A 19,335-nucleotide genomic window follows, 5' to 3' on the forward strand; every position below is an offset into this window, starting at 1 on the left:
TAAACAAATCTCTGCAGAATTTAAACGGGTGGCATCAGTTTTGTAGTCTGCGCTGTGATATCAAGGGAAGCGTGGTTGATGCACGTGCACGCTCCAGAGATACAGTAGGATAGAGCAGTGCACATCACTTGTGTGAGTGGTTCTGTGTTGGCTCATGTCACACTCACGTGAAAATCAGGTTTCAGATGAGAAGCATATTTAGCATATATAAAGTGCCGGACATGAGATGAACACCATTAAATTTGACTTGGCGGCCCGAAATATAACTTAGGCCGTGGAAAAATTGCTCTACGGGACCCTATCTGAACAGACCTGCCACCCATTTTTGGGTCATGACCCAACAGTTGAGAAACACTTCACTAGTGCTCTCATTATCAGAAGAAACACACACACTGACCTCCAGGGCGGCGATAGAGACTCTGCAGGCAAGAGGGTTTCCTCCATATGTTGATCCGTGTTCTCCTGGTTTAATGGTCAACATCACTTCATCATCACACAACACAGCAGATACCTGAAACACACACACACACACACACACACACACACACACACACACACATCAGGAAAAGAATCAATCACAGGTATAAAATGTTTTCTCTAACACAATGAAACCTGTTGAACAGCAACTTATTATCCGTGCATTATTTGCCCCCTGGATTTGATTTTCTGTGGCATTTTTTTACCTTTATAATGGGCATTTTTTTGGGGACCATTTAAAACAAACTGTGTCTCATCCATTAACTGTATGTCAAATATGCTAATTTCATCAAATCATCAGCAGAAATTCTCAAAATTGAAAGAATTAAATCAACATCTCCTTATATTTATGACAATGTGTATAACAAGGTTATAATAGAATATTAAGAATTACATCAGATGTTACAAATAAAAAACAGAACAATTCATTTAGGGGCACTGAATGTACTCACAGGATACACTCCTCCTGATAGAGCTTTTCCCAGCACCACTATATCTGGTCTCACAGCTTCATGATCGACAGCCAGACGACGACCTGTACGAGCCAAACCCGTCTGAACCTCGTCAGCAATGAACAGAACCTGGAACACACACACACACACACACACACAATAAATAGAGTTCCCTTTAGCTAGGGCACCCAAGGACTGGGTGATATAGTGTATATTCACCACATTATCGCAATGATTTTTCAGCGCTTTTTATATGCCCACTATGTTTCCTAAAGAGCGCGTCATTAGACTGATGTAACGATCCTTCAGCGCTGCACAATTAATCAAAACAACATCAAAAATGTGTACTGTCAAATGTGATCCTTAAACCACAAAAGGTTGTGAATGAATGAAATGAATACATGGTGTGTGTGTTTGTGTGCTTCAGAGTGAACAGGTGGCACGCTGTTTTCATGATCACATGCTGTTTTCTGCGCTCATAGAAGTTCACGTGCATTGAGAAAGCAAAGTGCTTAGTGTTAGCACTGTTTATTCATAAAAAAGTATTATTCATGTAAATATTGCTATTTATTACTGTATTGTTGCATTGGTGCATATAAATACAAATGATTAAATATAAATCTTTCTTGTGTTCATTTAGTGAAAAACATGCCTTCATTATTTTCAACTCAACTTTTACTTTATGCATCAAACATTTGGACTCTATTTGGTTACAATGACTGTTTGGATGAAATGATAGTTCCTCTAAAAAAACACTTTTAATCAATTTCAGAGCAAATACATAATCATTGCGATACATATTTCATCAATAGACTTAAAAACTATCGACATTTATACATTTTTGTTGCCATATCGCCCAGCCATAAATTCAACAACGACTGTCAATCGATTACAATTTTTAATCAAATTATGTGATATGACAATTAATTAATCACATATAATCAATATTTTTACTAAGGCCCACAAATAAAGATCATTGAATATATATTAATTTAAATAATGATAAATATATCATAAATATTCACATTTTAAAGTACATTACATTATTGTGGCACAGAGCATTGATTAGATAATATAAAAAAGGTTTGAGAAGTTTATTTTATTTTTGATCATTGAATGCGTTTGGACGCGTTCCGTCTGCGCTATTTAAACGGTATACATGCGCAGAATTTACGCAGGCTATGAGTTACGGTACATGATTAATTCTCTTCATTTGTTTTTTTTTGTGTGTGTCTGTGAGTGTGTGTTTGTTTGTGTATCTGTGTGTTTGTTTGCATGTGTGAGTGCGTATCTGTCTCTGTGTGTGTGTGTCTGCATCTGTGTGAGTTTGTATGTGTTTCTGTGTGGGTGTGTGTGTGTGAGTTTGTATGTGTTTCTGTGTGGGTGTGTGTGTGTGTCTGTGAAAGTGTGTCTGTGTGAGTTTGTGTGTGTGTGCATGTGTTTCTCTGCGTCCGTGTGTGTCTCTGTGTGAGTGTCTGTGTGTGTGTGTGTGTGAGAGTGAGTTTGTGAGAGTGAGTTTGTGTGTGTATCTGTGTGTCTGTTTGCGTGTGTGTGTGTTTGTGTGTGAGTGTGTGTGCGTATCTGTCTGTGTGTGTGTGAGTTTGTATGTGTATCTGTGTGGGTGAGTGTGTGTGTCTGTATAAGTGTGTCTGTGTGAGTTTGTGTGTGTGTGTGTGTGCATGTGTGTGTATCTGTCTGTGTGTGTGTTTCTCTGTGTCCGTGTGTGTGTGTGTGTGTGTGTGTGAGAGTGAGTTTGTGTGTGTATCTGTGTGTGTGAGTGTGTGTGTCTGTGTGAGTTTGCGTGTATCTGTCTGTGAGTGTGTGTAAGTGTCTGTGTGTGAGTTTGTTTGTGTATCTGTGTGTGTGAGTTTGTGTGTCTGTGTTTGCGTATGTGTGTGAGAGTGTGTGTGTGATGTCTGTGTGTGTGTGTGTGTGTGTGTGCGTGTGTATGATGTCTGTCTGTGTGTGTGTGTGTGTGTGTGTGTGTGTGTTTGATGTCTGTGTATTTGTTTGTGTGTGTGTGTGATATCTGTGTGTGTCTGTGTGAGTTTGTGTGTGAGTGTCTGAGTTTGTGTGTCTGTGTGTGAGTCTGTGTGTGTTTGTGTGTGTGATGTCTCTGTGTGTGCGTGTGAGTTTGTGTGTGAGTCTGTGCGTGTGATGTCTGTGTCTATGTGATGTCTCTGTGTGTGCGTATGTGTGTGAGAGTGTGTGTGTGTGTGATATCTGTGTGTGTCTGTGTGTGTGTGTGATGCCTGTGTGTGGTACTTGCATTGTGTTTAGTACAGAGTTCTCTGACTTTGGTGAGGTAACCCGCATCAGGAACCATGACACCCGCCTCACCCTGAATGGGCTCCACCATGAACGCTGCCACATTCGGATCCTGCAACGCTTTCTGCACACACACATTTCACAGATCAGTGAGTTCACAGTATTACATGATGAGTGTTAAACCAGTTCAGCTGCTTAAATGAGTGACTCTGCAGGTTCAGCCGTGAACAGTGTGTGTGTTGATGAATGTGTGATTTGTGTACCTCCAGTGCAGGTATGTTGTTATACGGGATGAGCTCAAATCCGGGCATGAACGGGCCGAACCCGTCGTAACTGCTGGGGTCCGTCGAGCTGGAGATCGCTGCCATCGTACGACCCCAGAAGTTCCCAGCTGCAGGAGTGAGAACACATAATAATAATAAAATCAGTCAAAGTCAAAGAAAGTGAATGGATTAACGTATCAAGTATTTAAAAATAAGAAATAAAATGAATATATATATATATATATATATATATATATATATATATACATATATTAAATGAAAAGGATATTACACAAAAGTCAATAAAAAAATCAAAATCAAAAGTAAATATTCATACAACGCTAATTGAAAAAATGTGTCTTTAAATGCCTTTACAAATATGGATGCTTGGAGCCGGTCTAATTTCAACTGGTGAATAAACATCAATGTTCCTGACACATGTCAATATTCACAGATCAACTGAAATACAGTCATTAAACTCATAGTGGAGCATAAAAGAGACAATATCTAGTGAATTATCTAGTGAATTATCTACACACACAATATCTCATGCATCGGATTTATTGATGTTTCATCATCATCATAACCTGCTCGTCCCACTCACACACACTCTTTAGATGTTAAAATATCTGAGAAATAACACTGAATAAAAGGAAATTAACTTTGCTCATAGTATCAGCTCACTTACTTGCAAAAATGATTTTGGCTTCATATTTGGGAACGCCCTTTACAGTGTACGCCCACTTACGGGCCAGTTTACAGGCCGTTTCTCCGCCCTCCACACCTTAAACACACGATTATACAACATCATCTCATTGTGTCACAACAAAACACACCTCGTATATTGTTATGAGAGGAAACATTGCTGAATGAATGCTGCACCTGTGTTCATGGGCAGGACTTTATCATATCCGAACAGAGTGCTGATGAACTGTTCGTAAGCGCCCAGGATGTCGTTATAAAACGCTCTGGAGGTGAGCGTGAGTCTGGACGCTTGAGCCGTCAGGGCGGCGATGATTTTCGGGTGACAGTGACCCTGATTGACAGCGCTGTATGCACTGAGAAAATCAAAATACCTGCGACCCTCCACATCCCACACGTGAACCCCTAAAACACAATCAAAATCACCTTAAATAAAACAATAACAGTGTTCAAACGTCACATTTGTTAGTCAAGTGTTCTCACGTAACAGCCGTTCGCTCTCAAGTGAGAAATGCCTCGTGGTTTCAGCTGAACGTTCGCCAAAAATAGATGAAAATAACTTTTTTGCCACTTTATATGCAAAACAGCTTTGCATATATAATAAGAATCATAATATTTTATTGCTGTGATCTAAAGATTTCTTATTACTCAAAAATCAGAAATGAGACAATAATTAAGAATTGGTTCTATATATCGGTTATCAGACACTTTAAAATAATCAAATCAACCGTAAAAACAGCATCACATAATAATTCTCCCAGAATTCAGTGCGAGCTCACCCTCTCCTCTCTCCAGCGCCACAGGAAGCGGGTGATAGTTATGAGCGCCGTATCGATCCTCACGGGCGTACACCTCCTCTGATGTCAGTAAACGCTCCTCGTGTTTCGCTCTGGATGCCACCGAAGAGGATGTACGTGTCCCAGAATGCACTGTACGGCTCAGGGCGGGCGTCACTCTGCTGACACCCCGAATCAAACTCTTCACGCTGTTCATGATGACTCGTTCTGTTCTCACTGACACAAACAGAGACAGAAACATTTCACCAGCACAATATACACAAACCTCTGATGCTGGTCAGGCTACAATTTATATCTAACAAATGACATCGATCAATCAGACATTAAACCTTTACTGCTAAAAACCATTTTTCATGGAAAAGCTTGAGAATATTTCAAAATTACATCACTGGCATTAAAATGAGTCTTGGAGGCTTTTTAATGAACTCTCATGTGTTTATCTCCTCTCAGAAAATACTCATTAGACTCTGGACTTTAAGTCTTTAACTAGATAGGTACATTTCCTGAAGAAAACGTGAGTGGTGCTTGCCATGGCAAAATTTCTCACCACGATGTCTCACCAACTGCCCCAAGTTGAAAGGGGCTACACCAATGACAGTAAGATGTTCTGGTGCAGAGATATTGGTGTTGTTGCATGGTTGCTAGGGTGTTCCATCTGGTTGCTAGGAAGTTACCAGGGTGATACTCATAGGCTCCTTGCCAGCATGAGACAAATGAGCTACTAACATGTTGCTAGGCATTGCTATCATATTTTAACACTTCACTAGATGTTGCTAGCATGTGTTCGCATGATGCTAGCATGTTTTTAGCACTTTGCTAGACATTGCTAGCATGTGATAGCATGATGCTAGCATGTTAATAGCATGTTTTAACACTTTGCTAGGTCTTGTTAACATTAGTTAACATGATGCTAGCATGTCGCTAACATGTTTTAGCACTTCAGTAGGTGCTGCTAACATGTGTTAGTATGATGTTAGCATGTTGCTAGTATGTTTTAGCACGTCAGTAGGTGTTGCTAGCATGTGTTAGCATGATGCTAGCATGTTTTTAGCATGTTTTAACACTTTGCTAGACATTGCTAGCATGTGATAGCATGATGCTAGCATGTTAATAGCATGTTTTAACACTTTGCTAGGTCTTGTTAGCATTAGTTAACATGATGCTAGCATGTCGCTATCATGTTTTAGCACTTCAGTAGGTGTTGCTAACGTGTTAGTATGATGCTAGCATGTTGCTAGTATGTTTTAGCACGTCAGTAGGTGTTGCTAGCATGTGTTAGCATGATGCTAACATGTTTTTAGCATGTTTTAACACTTTGCTATGTGTTGCTAGCATGTGTTAGTATGATGCTAGTATGTTTTAGCACTTTAGTAGGTGTTGCTAGCATGTGTTAGCATGATGCTTGCATGTTTTTAACACTTCACTAAGTCTTTAATAAGATCATCTTGTGTCTGGAGTGCCAAAAATGAAGGAATATTCCGGGTTCAATACAAGTTGAGCTCAATCAACAGCATTTGTTGCATAATGTTGATCACCACAAAAAAAAAAAAAAAAATTCCACTCGTCTCTATTTTAAAAAAAAAGTACAAATCTGTGTAAGTGTCTCACTGGAACAATGGAAGTCAATGGGGTCAATCCGTAAACATTAAAATACTCTATAGAGTCAAAAGTATAGACACAAGGTGTAAACAATATGCGTGTTAACATGATCTTACTGTGATTAAATCACTTATTAAACAGATCTCTAAAATACTGGATTGTGATTGGTTAATGGCGCCATCTAGTGGTCAGATATTTCTGAGTAACAACCGCTCCTCCGAGTATTGTGAATAATATTTTCTGTTTCTGGTATCACTGTGTGATCTCTACAAGTATATTAATAAAATTATTTCAACTCATATGTAATGTATTTATTGGTCAAGTAGTCTTGTAATAAGCTGGATAACGAGCAGTCAAACATTCATTAGTAACAAAATAAACACCAACAGAACTGCGGCGCAAATCAGCTATCCACCAATTTCTTTCTTCTCACATAATTACATAATTTCAACACAAATCAATATTTTATGACCATTTATTTATTTATTTGGTTAGTAGCCATGTAATAAGCAGTAGGGGTGGGTAAAAATATAGATTTTTCTGACGTATCGCAATCTTCATTTGAACAACCTCGATATCGATTCTTAAATCTCAAGATTGATTTTCTTTCTCAATGTGCAACCCTCTACTACAATGAGATGAAATCACTTGCAATTGCTACCAAATCTCGTGCAATGCGACTAAAATGTATATACAGTATTTGGCAACTGGTTGTTAAATGTTTACAGGTGCATCTCAATAAATTAGAATGTCGTGGAAAAGTTCATTTATTTCAGTAATTCAACTCAAATTGTGAAACTCGTGTATTAAATAAATTCAATGCACACAGACTGAAGTAGTTTAAGTCTTTGGTTCTTTTAATTGTGATGATTTTGGCTCACATTTAACAAAAACCCACCAATTCACTCTCTCAACAAATTAGAATACATCATAAGACCAATAAAAAAAACATTTTTAGTGAATTGTTGGCCTTCTGGAAAGTATGTTCATTTACTGTATATGTACTCAATACTTGGTAGGGGCTCCTTTTGCTTTAATTACTGCCTCAATTCGGCGTGGCATGGAGGTGATCAGTTTGTGGCACTGCTGAGGTGGTATGGAAGCCCAGGTTTCTTTGACAGTGGCCTTCAGCTCATCTGCATTTTTTGGTCTCTTGTTTCTCATTTTCCTCTTGACAATACCCCATAGATTCTCTATGGGGTTCAGGTCTGGTGAGTTTGCTGGCCAGTCAAGCACACCAACACCATGGTCATTTAACCAACTTTTGGTGCTTTTGGCAGTGTGGGCAGGTGCCAAATCCTGCTGGAAAATGAAATCAGCATCTTTAAAAAGCTGGTCAGCAGAAGGAAGCCTGAAGTGCTCCAAAATTTCTTGGTAAACGGGTGCAGTGACTTTGGTTTTCAAAAAACACAATGGACCAACACCAGCAGATGACATTGCACCCCAAATCATCACAGACTGTGGAAACAACACTGGACTTCAAGCAACTTGGGCTATGAGCTTCTCCACCCTTCCTCCAGACTCTAGGACCTTGGTTTCCAAATGAAATACAAAACTTGCTCTCATCTGAAAAGAGGACTTTGGAACACTGGGCAACAGTCCAGTTCTTCTTCTCCTTAGCCCAGGTAAGACGCCTCTGACGTTGTCTGTGGTTCAGGAGTGGCTTAACAAGAGGAATACGGCAACTGTAGCCAAATTCCTTGACATGTCTGTGTGTGGTGGCTCTTGATGCCTTGACCCCAGCCTCAGTCCATTCCTTGTGAAGTTCACCCAAATTCTTGAATCGATTTTGCTTGACAATCCTCATAAGGCTGCGGTTCTCTCGGTTGGTTGTGCATCTTTTTCTTCCACACTTTTTCCTTCCACTCAACTTTCTGTTAACATGCTTGGATACAGCACTCTGTGAACAGCCAGCTTCTTTGGCAATGAATGTTTGTGGCTTACCCTCCTTGTGAAGGGTGTCAATGATTGTCTTCTGGACAACTGTCAGATCAGCAGTCTTCCCCATGATTGTGTAGCCTAGTGAACCAAACTGAGAGACCATTTTGAAGGCTCAGGAAACCTTTGCAGGTGTTTTGAGTTGATTAGCTGATTGGCATGTCACCATATTCTAATTCTTTGAGATAGTGAATTGGTGGGTTTTTGTTAAATGTGAACCAAAATCATCACAATTAAAAGAACCAAAGACTTAAACTACTTCAGTCTGTGTGCATTGAATTTATTTAATACACGAGTTTCACAATTTGAGTTGAATTACTGAAATAAATGAACTTTTCCACGACATTCTAATTTATTGAGATGCAGCTGTAGATTTCTCTCAGCAGTGATTGAGTAGTTTAGTGGTGAAGAAGTTCAGCTGTGAGATCCTTTCACTGTGTGTTAAAAAGACACAGCACAACAAATACAGTCAGAAAGCAGACGTCTCAATATGCTTTTAATTAGACACAGAGAGAGAATCATCAACTTCTAACAGCTGTAATAATGCATTTAACCAAAATGAGGTGATAAACTGCATGTAATGAATATTTAACAACAGAACACACAAAACAAACCCTGATCTCTGTACACATTCTGTATTAATAGTGCCGGCAGCTGGACTGCGAGTGCAGCGGTGGTTTGCGTGTGTTATGAATGTGCTTGTGTACAGACGCTCATCTGTGACAGTTCCACTGTATAACTTATTAAATGTGCCGTTTTAGGTTGTGTTTGGACTTGTTTTAATCACAGTTCTGTAATGTAAGTAACGATGTGCTCTTTCCCACATTCGGTTTATGTTTCATGAAGTAATAAGTGAAAACGATAGTCCCAAAGTAACATACATACATGTTTTCGTCTTGTTTGGTTTACTGCCTCATGAAACAAACAGAATATGGGAAATGCCATTGTTACGTAAAGCAGATGACTAAAACCAGCCCCAAAACAACTTAAGCTGCAGAGCTGCCAATATATATCAGCCGCCGATATATCGTGCATCCCTAACTGCTATGTGGGAATATTGCTAATATAGTGCAAGTGTAACATTATATGAACTGTCTATTGAAGCGTTTTCCCCCTAATTTAACTTTTAATTTAACATTGAGAATATGGGCCAAAACTTTTCATTTATTTATTTTATGCACATTAGTTGAAAATGGAATGCTCTTTTTTAACAGACAGTAATATTTTTATTTTTTTTGCACAGTGCTGTATGGTTTATGTCAAGGGTCTTTGAGCATTTTCAGGCCAAGGACCCCTTGGTGAGCAGAGAGACGGAGCCGGGACCCCCATTACATATTGTATAAATTGAGTGTTGCGTTTTATGCCTATAAAAACGTGTATGGTAAGCTACCATATTATTGTATGTACATACTTCATGATATTTACATTGCAAAGCCATTGAAATAATCACTGAATGCTGCCATGCTAAAAAGATCAGCTAAAACCAGCATAAGCTGATTGGCTGGTTTTAGCTGGTCGCCCAGCCTGGTCATACAGTAGCTGGTCAGGCTGGTTTTAAAGGGGTTTTGCAAAACACTTTTTTAGCTGGTCAGCGTGGTCTTGGCTGGTCTTAGCTGGTCAGGCTGGTCTTGGCTGATCAGTTTGGTCTTGGCTGGTCTTAGCTGATCAGCATGGTCTTGGCTGGTCTTAGCTGGTCAGGCTGGTCTTGGCTGATCAGTTTGGTCTTGGCTGGTCTTAGCTGATCAGTGTGTTCTTGGCTGGTTTTAGCTGGTCAGGCTGATCTTAGCTGATCAGCATGGTCTTGGATGGTCTTAGCAGATCAGTGTGTTCTTGGCTGGTCTTAGCTGGTCAGGCTGATCTTAGCTGATCAGCGTGGTCTTGGCTGGTCTTAGCTGATCAGTGTGTTCTTGGCTGGTCTTAGCTGATCAGCATGGTCTTGGCTGGTCAGGCTGCTCTTATCTGATCAGTGTGTTCTTGGCTGGTCTTAGCTGGTCAGGCTGATCTTAGCTGATCAGCGTGGTCTTGGCTGGTCTTAGCTGGTCAGGCTGATCTTAGCTGATCAGCATGGTCTTGGCTGGTCTTAGCTGATCAGTGTTTTCTTGGATGGTCTTAGCTGGTCAGGCTGATCTTAGCTGATCAGCATGGTCTTAGCTGGTCTTAGCTGATCATTGTGTTCTTGGCTGGTCTTAGCTGGTCAGGCTGATCTTAGCTGATCAGCATGGTCTTAGCTGGTCTTAGCTGATCAGTGTGTTCTTGGCTGGTCTTAGCTTCTCAGGCTGATCTTAGCTGATCAGCATGGTCTTAGCTGATCATTGTGTTCTTGGCTGGTCTTAGCTTCTCAGGCTGATCTTAGCTGATCAGCATGGTCTTGGCTGGTCTTAGCTGATCATTGTGTTCTTGGCTGGTCTTAGCTGGTCAGGCTGATCTTAGCTGATCAGCGTGGTCTTTGCTGATCTTAGCTGATCATTGTGGTCTTAGCTGGTCTCCCAGCCTGACGAGCTAAAAAGTGTTAAAACCCCCACTGAAACCAGCTAACTGACCAGCTTAGGCTGGTTTTAGCTGGTCTTTTCAGCAGGGATGTACAGCAACATTTTTGACATGAAGTGACATTTTTAATTTCTGCTGTTAATCCCTGTGCCAAACCTCCAAAAACAAAGACAGACAGAGAGACAGACAAACAGAGAGACAGACAAACAGACAGACAGACAAACAGACAGACAGGGAGACAGACAGACAGACCCCGTCCATACAGAATAAAACAACTTTTATAAGGTTACTAAAATGGAGTCTTCATCTCATATGAGTGATCGATTTTATACATATATTTCAAAACTATTGTTGAATTCACAAGTGTTTTGACAAGTGTCTCACTGGAACACACATTTGTGCTTTTATAAAGAAAAGGAGGAACGAGTCGAAATTAATTATTGTGGTAATCAACATTATGACACAAACGCTGTCGATTGAGATTAATTTGTATTGAACCGGAATATTCCTTTAATGAGCAGTGTAGGTGTGTTTATGTTGCCATAACACCACTGACATCACACAATAATGAATCATTTTGAATGAACTAATTCAAAACTCATTTTTAAAATAGTTATCAAACGTTTTTTTTTAAACTGGAAAAGTATTTGACTATGCATGAACACTTTATTTCAGGAGAAACCTCATCGTGTCAGATCATGTGACCTCCGGGTCATCAAGGTTGTGTTTGAAAAGATCTGCTGACTGAAGAGAAACCAACAAACCAGCAGGTGATATTCAATCAGTCACAATAAGTCACAGATCAACACGGATTTATAAAACGCTGAAACAGCAGGAAAACAAACTCAACCTCATAATTATAAAAACAACAACAACAACAACAACAGATCTGTAGCACAACACTCAGTTAAACTCAACATGCAATCAAGAGACTCTTCTTAATGCATTTCAATTTTTCATTTGTGCACATTATTATAAATAAAAAAAGTTTGAATTGATCTTTCATGAAAATGTACCAACATGCTCCGCCTCTGAAACAATTTTCCTTTTCGTCTGACATCATCAATCCCTCTTATTTTTCAACCATTTGTCAAATAGAAAACACTTTACATCATCAAATGAAGACCTGCCCTACACGTTTATCTCATTAAATACATCACAGCAGTTAACTGTGCTGAATGACCATGTGTTTCCTGTCTGAACTGAGATCTTCATTTATTATTACTCTGACTGCTGAAGTAACAGGAAACTTTCCACTAACAATGTTATGTATTACACACACACACACACACACACACTCCATGAGTTCTTCAGCTGTATATGAGATATGATTGGCTGTACAGTAACTGCCCCCAAATACACCCACCATCTGTCCTGCCACAGGTTAAATACAGCACGTTTACTTAACTATATAAATGGCGACACACCACTGATTTACATTATCTTTATATAAAAACTAAAAAAGAATTTAAATAAAATTATGATGACTACTAAAAAATCCAAACCATAAAACTTGTTTGAATGTGTAGAATAATAATAATAATAAACATTATTTACTTAATGCATGAATAGTTTTTTGACAATTGTCAGATTAAATTATTTTCTGGACACACACACACACACACACAAACTCACTCACACACACACACAAACAGACAGACAGAGACATAAACTCACACACAAACACACACTCTCTCACACACACTCACTCACACACACACACACACACACACACACACACACACACTCTCACTCACTCACACACACACACACACACACACAAACAAACAGACAGACAAACAGACACACAGAGACACAAACTCACTCAGAGACAAACTCACACACAAACACACACTCTCTCACACACACTCACTCACACACACAAACAGACACACCGACTCACACACACACACAGACACACACTCACTCACACACACACACACACACACACTCACACACACACACACACACACACACACACACACACACACACACACACACACACACACACACACACAGAGACAGAGAGAGCCTCTTCATCATCATCATCATCATCATCATCATCATCCTCAATCGTACTGCTGTCAGCAGCTCTACTGAAGCACACATGAGCTCATTAACATATTAATTTGTCTTTATGTTATTTAATATTCATGACTTCTTTATTGTATGATTTATACAGAAACCAGAGTTTAATCGTATCACATCTGCCCCTATTTAACACATACACGCATCGTAACGCGTTTAACCTGCAGTAATGTGTGTTTCTATGAATGTTAATGCGGGTTTTTACCTGCTGAAGGTCTCTACGGGCTCGTGCGGGTCGATTCTGTTCCTCCAGCCTCAACTCACGCTGCCTGTACCCGGATTATTCAAATCGACGTAAACTGCGTTACTGCACGTCATGACGTCACTATCGGCAGCGCTACTCAATCTTTAATCAATTTCTGTAGAAATGCTTCATATTTAAAAACAGTTTAACAGCGCTGAATCGTTTATTGGTCGTGTACAATGATATAAATCAAGTCAGTCTGTGTGTGATTATAAAACTGAACAGATTCATGTTTCACTGTCAGTGTGATGCAACACTCACGCAATATTGCCGCAAGCAGCACGTCACGTCATGCGCACGCACAAATATTACATGAATATGGTAATCAATCAGATACATATCAACTGATAACTGAACGCTTGTCTGATTGACTGAAATAGGGTGGGCTGCTCTTCTCCTTCCATTTAACAAAATTAAAATAATAAAAAAATATCATTTAAAATTTAAAATGGCCAGAAATATATCAGGAAACTATATTGCGATTGCATTTCTTATACTGTTTTTTTTTAACGATTTTTTTAATAATAATAATAATAATAATAATAATAATAAAATATTTTTTACATATCTGGTTTAAACTACATATATTTAAAATGTTAAGAACATATTTAATTCGACCAAGCTATATCATATATTTACAACATACTTAATAGAGTCAAAAAATATTTCATATTAACAGTATATAGGCAATATGACCTCTTTTTTATTTTTTTTTAAATAGTCTAGTTATGTGTAAGATATTTCACTGATATTTTTCAGGTAAAGGGGACATTTTCCATGATTTATAAATAAATCTGAAAGCACCTTTAAATGGAAAAATCGTGCACGTCCTGTTTGAAGCGACAGAACTTCATCTCCCAGAAGCCCCTGCCGGTGCGCATGCGCAGAATGCCTGCTGTCAGTAGAATGGAGTGTGTGAAGAGTGTTCTAGGAGTGATTTTAGACATGTGTGGGGTTCTGTATGACAGCGGAGAGGATGGAGGACAATCAATACACGGATCTGTGCAAGCAAAGTATAGGTGAAGTGAAAGATCTCTTTAGTTTCAATTAAAACACAATTACTGCAGGCCACTTACTGTAAGTTGAACATTAGTTTGATTTCATAAACACTTTTATTAATATATGACTTTGGATTTAATTTAATCATGCACTGATTAAAGTTCTGCATAACAGACAGTGGCTATGTTCAGAAGAATAGCATACTACCAAACTACTTGTAGTCTTGTGTTTCATACTGTGTGCAATGCACATTTTCAGTATGCATGGAATACCTGGATGAGCTACTACATATGCAGTACACACTGAGCACACTGTGTAGAATATAATGGGGATGACTGAGTTTGGAGTGGAATGCCATACTACTCTTATCTGCACTATATAGATATAAAAGTAGTATTGTAGTATGCCAATTTGAACTCAGCCTATGTTTGGAACAGCATACTTCTCGTACTTTTTCTGCTGAATGCAGTATCTATACTGTGTAGCATACTACTGTTTGAACTGATGCAGTATGCAGATCTCAGGTATATGAATGTGTGTGTTTTCTTGTTTATCAGGTTGATGAATTCAGGTCTCTGCACTGAGGAGATAGTGCCAGAATGATTTGCATGCACACAGAAGGTTTTGTAAAGGTGTAAATCAAGTTGCATGCGTAAGAAACACATATTAGCAATAATGTAATGCTTTGCATAAGTGTAATTCACGTGTTGTGAATCTGTAATTGTGTATTAACACAAAGTAAATTTGTGTTGTATTCTTCTGATTTCCTTTTCTTCGTGCTTACACTTTTGTCAGTGTTTATGCACCTAAACACGCTAAAAACATTGCAAACCTGTAATCAGCGATATGTAAGCACAGAAAGTGTTTAAAGAACTGTAAAACAGGTTGACGTGTAGAATCAGGCTGTATGTGTAAAATAAACTGCAAACGTGGAAATGATTTGTGTTTGTGGCATAAATATTTTCCAGAAATAATCCGATATACACTGTTCCGTCTTCCCTTTGTTGCGCTCACACTTTTGCCACAAATTTCTCACTGAAAAGAGTTTTGCAAGCACGAGAGGAAAGGCGGGTGTACCTGCTTCTAGTAACCAATCAAATGAGGTTTTCCTTGAGCAGTTTACTCTGATCTGATTGGTTTAATAACGTGACAGACAGCTTCTTCTATATAAGGCTCAGCGTCGTTCCTCTGGGTATCTCTCCTCTCTTAAATATTAAACTGAAATATTAAATATTAAACTGAACTGGACAGACTGAACTGGACGTGGGAGTGTTTATGAAAGCTCTGGAGGTGAATACAGCAGGTCAAAGGTCATGCGTGCCAGATTTAGTCTTAGAGAATGTGGTTTGAATCACTTTGTTACATGTAAAGAGAGTGTGAATGAAGTGCAGTGGAGCAATATGTGAACACATGACAGGTTTATCATCTATCATTATCAAAACTATCACAGAATTACCGATTTTGAGATGATTAAAGAATCAGATGCATCTCATAAGTGTGTGTGTGTGTGTGTGTGTGTGTGTGTGTGTGTGTGTGAGTGTTCAGTACATGTGTGATATTGAAGCTGAGGTTGTCGGGAAAACCAGCACTTGGGTTCTTCCACAGTGTGTCGAACAACATCAACCTCCAACCGCAGGTGACACACACACACACACACACACACACACACACACACACATACACACACTCTCACACTCACACACACACACTCACTCACTCTCACACTCTCTCTCTCACACACACACTCTCACACACACACTCTCACACAAACACACACACACTCACTCACTCTCACACTCTCACACACACTCACACACTCACTCACTCACACACTCACTCACTCTCACACTCTCTCACACACACACACACACACACACTCTCACACACACACACACACACTCACTCATACACAATCTCACACACACACACACACACTCTCACACACACACACACACACACACACACACACACACTCAGACAGACACACACACTCACACACACACACACACACACTCTCACACACTCTCTCACACACACTCTCACACTCAGACAGACACACACACACACTCTCACACTCTCTCTCACACACACATACACACACTCACACACTCTCTCACACTCAGACAGACACACACTCACACACACACTCTCACACTCTCTCTCACACACACATACACACACTCACACACTCTCTCACACTCACACACACACACACACACACACACACACACACTCACTCACTCACGCACTCTCATACACTCTCACACACACAATTGAATGAGGTTTATTTGCACAACAAATAATTGTGCGTTTATATTGCCAGTGCATTTGTTGTTTAGCCTTGTACAATGAAAATATTGCAAATGAAAAACGATCAAATATACAGAGTAATAAATGATAAAATGGACATTATTATAAAATCAAAGCAAATAATGAACATTATTATTGTACGGTCACGTCTGTGTGTGTGTGTGTGTCAGGTCGTGATGTCGGTGGTGCTCAGTTTTGTGGGATTGCAAGTCAGAACTGGTAAATTCAGGTCAGTGTGTTTGTGTGAACTATACACCACCATCATGAGTCGAGCTGACCCTTGACCTCTGAGAACTCTCTGAATGTGACGGATCAAACTGTATTTTAAGAAGCACAACAGAAATGAAATAGAATGAAATGAGTTTGAGTGAGTCAGTGCTCTGTGTGAGCAGCAGATGGCGCTGCAGGTTTGTGTTTGTTCTTCTACAACTAAAGTGTGTGTTTGTTTTTGTTTTTTTTGTGGCCAGCAGGAAATGAACATCAGATCTTCTTAACCTCTCTAAGCCCCGCCCCTTCTTCTGACCTTATATCAGATGTCATGATTTATCAGAATTCTTGATATCAGGAATGTAATTCAGTGCAAATGTAATCACACAAATAAAAAATGAGCACTTGCACTAGTAGTAGCTCCATTCCTGATATGAACAAATAGGATTTTAACTAGTGAACATTTAAATGCTGATATCAACAATTAATGTCCTGCGGATTATTAAAAGACAGTTCAGCTTGCCATATCTTGCACTGATCTGAGAACAGTGATGTGACTGCAGGAAGTGTTTCGCACCATTAGCTTCTCTAAACCGCCGGCGCTCTGCTCTGATTGGCTGAAGGTAATGATGGGTGTCGCTATGAAAAACTCCCATGACCACAACAGAAAGACACACACGAGATCTCTGTGATCACACACACACACACTGAGTGATTTACAGGAATAGTTCATCCTGTCATCTTTGACTCACACAAAAGGAGAATGTCGGTCTCATTACAGTACATCCAGTGGAAGTGAATGGTGACTGAGGCCAAAGGCATACAGGTTTAGAACCACATCAGGGTGAGTAAATGATGACAGAATTGTGGATCATCAGTTTATGACTCACAACTCACTGTTTAATCGCACCGCCACAAATGAGGCAGAATTTCCTGTTGTGTTCCTCCCCGTCATGATAACACACACTCAATGTAAACACACACACACACACACACACATACACACGGCTGCAGTGTAACAGTAGATGCATTGTGCTGAATTTTGCATGGTCACATTGACTTGGTTACTCTATAATTCAACATCAGAAGAAAAGTGACTTTGACACACACCTAATAAAGGTGGACCGACTGTGTGTGTGGGGGGGGGGGATCTTGTGATCTGATTGGATGGAACAAGGCTTGTGAACATCCTGATTGGGTGATTTGCAGCTATATCTGGTTACTATCTTTCGAAGATTTGATGCCACTAACTTGTAAATCTATCAGTTTGTGATTGGTCATTGCTTCAGAACAGCATAAGTTTCTGCATCATTAGTCAGCGAGTCTCTGACGATGGTGTTTCATTCCTGCAGGCCAAGCAATGAGAATCACCTGAGTGTGAGAGCAGACGCATACGCAGATGACCTCACTGCCGCTGTGGACGCAATACTGACACACCTAGACACTAAATGCACTGATCAATAACTGATCTGAGTACAACTCCAGTGGTTTAATCCATGTCTTCAGAAGTGATATGATAGGTGTGGGTGAGAAACAGATCAATATTTAAGTCCTTTTTTTACTGTAAATCTCCACTTTCACTTTTACATTCTTCATGCATATCGCCCCCTACAGGGCAGGGAGGAGAATTTCAAGCAAAAAATGACTTAAATATTGATTTGTTCCTCGCCCACACCTATCATATCACTTCTGAAGACATGGATTAAACCACTGGAGTTTTATGGATTAATTTTATGCTGCTTTTATGTGCTTTTTGGAGCTTCAAAGTCCTGGTCATCATTCACTTGTATTGTATGGATCTACAGAGCTGAGATATTCTTCTAAAAATCTTCATTTGTGTTCAGCAGAAGAAAGAAAGTCAATCACATCTGGGATGATATGAGGGTGAGTAAATGATGAGAGAACTTTCATTTTTGGGTGAACTGTCTCTTTAATTGAAAGAACATTTTTTATTATTATGATATTTAGCTTTTTTTGCATAATGTCACAACAGTTAATGCTCTTAAAGAAGAAAAAAAAGAGCATAAATAAATTTAATACAACAAATAATACTATTTAAATAGTTTACAATAAAATTAATATTACAGTGCAAAAAATCTTAATGGTCCTTGTATCTTGTATACAAAATATAATTTATTTCCTTTGATATCATGAAGTCTGATTTGAAGGTGTTGTTGATTCAGATTGTTTTAGTTAAACTGATCTTCATTCAGGACAATAGCTGGAAATCTCTCATATCCTTGAGAAGATCTCAGCGTGCAGGAATTCTTTATAAACGGCCGTATGAGGTTGATATTTGCTGTCAGACATGAAACACTGCAGAACAAACATCATGAAGATCTTTTGTCAAACTGGAGCAGAAGTCAAACACAAACGGCCTTTTGTTTTTCACACAGCAGCGTGTTCAGATGGGATCCGTGTGTGTTCAGGAAGGAAAGCGTCTGCTGTGCTGCTTTTAACACTTATTTCACAACACACACTCGTGTTCTAAAGAAACAGTTTTG

At 39.3% G+C, this 19,335-nt stretch overlaps 1 protein-coding gene across 4 annotated transcripts in view; it reads right to left on the reverse strand.

The window, feature by feature from the left end:
• LOC127426661 (ornithine aminotransferase, mitochondrial-like) overlaps window positions 1-19,335 on the reverse strand; it is a 34,000-nt gene that overhangs the window by 6,062 nt on the left and 8,603 nt on the right. For 2 of the 4 annotated variants that reach the window (XM_051673613.1, XM_051673612.1), the window contains exons 2-8: window positions 4,942-5,175; window positions 4,343-4,567; window positions 4,149-4,244; window positions 3,461-3,588; window positions 3,199-3,321; window positions 930-1,058; window positions 398-511 (exon numbers count right to left, since the gene is read on the reverse strand). In XM_051673613.1, coding sequence (XP_051529573.1) covers window positions 398-511; window positions 930-1,058; window positions 3,199-3,321; window positions 3,461-3,588; window positions 4,149-4,244; window positions 4,343-4,567; window positions 4,942-5,175 — 1,049 coding nt within the window. Of the gene's footprint in view, window positions 1-397; window positions 512-929; window positions 1,059-3,198; window positions 3,322-3,460; window positions 3,589-4,148; window positions 4,245-4,342; window positions 4,568-4,941; window positions 5,176-5,506; window positions 5,903-13,276; window positions 13,433-19,335 lie in introns of those variants that run through there. The other 2 variants (XM_051673614.1, XM_051673615.1) reach the window with 2 other exon arrangements.

Source organism: Myxocyprinus asiaticus, chromosome 36 (assembly GCF_019703515.2).
Source record: "Myxocyprinus asiaticus isolate MX2 ecotype Aquarium Trade chromosome 36, UBuf_Myxa_2, whole genome shotgun sequence".
NCBI lineage: Eukaryota > Metazoa > Chordata > Actinopteri > Cypriniformes > Catostomidae > Myxocyprinus > Myxocyprinus asiaticus.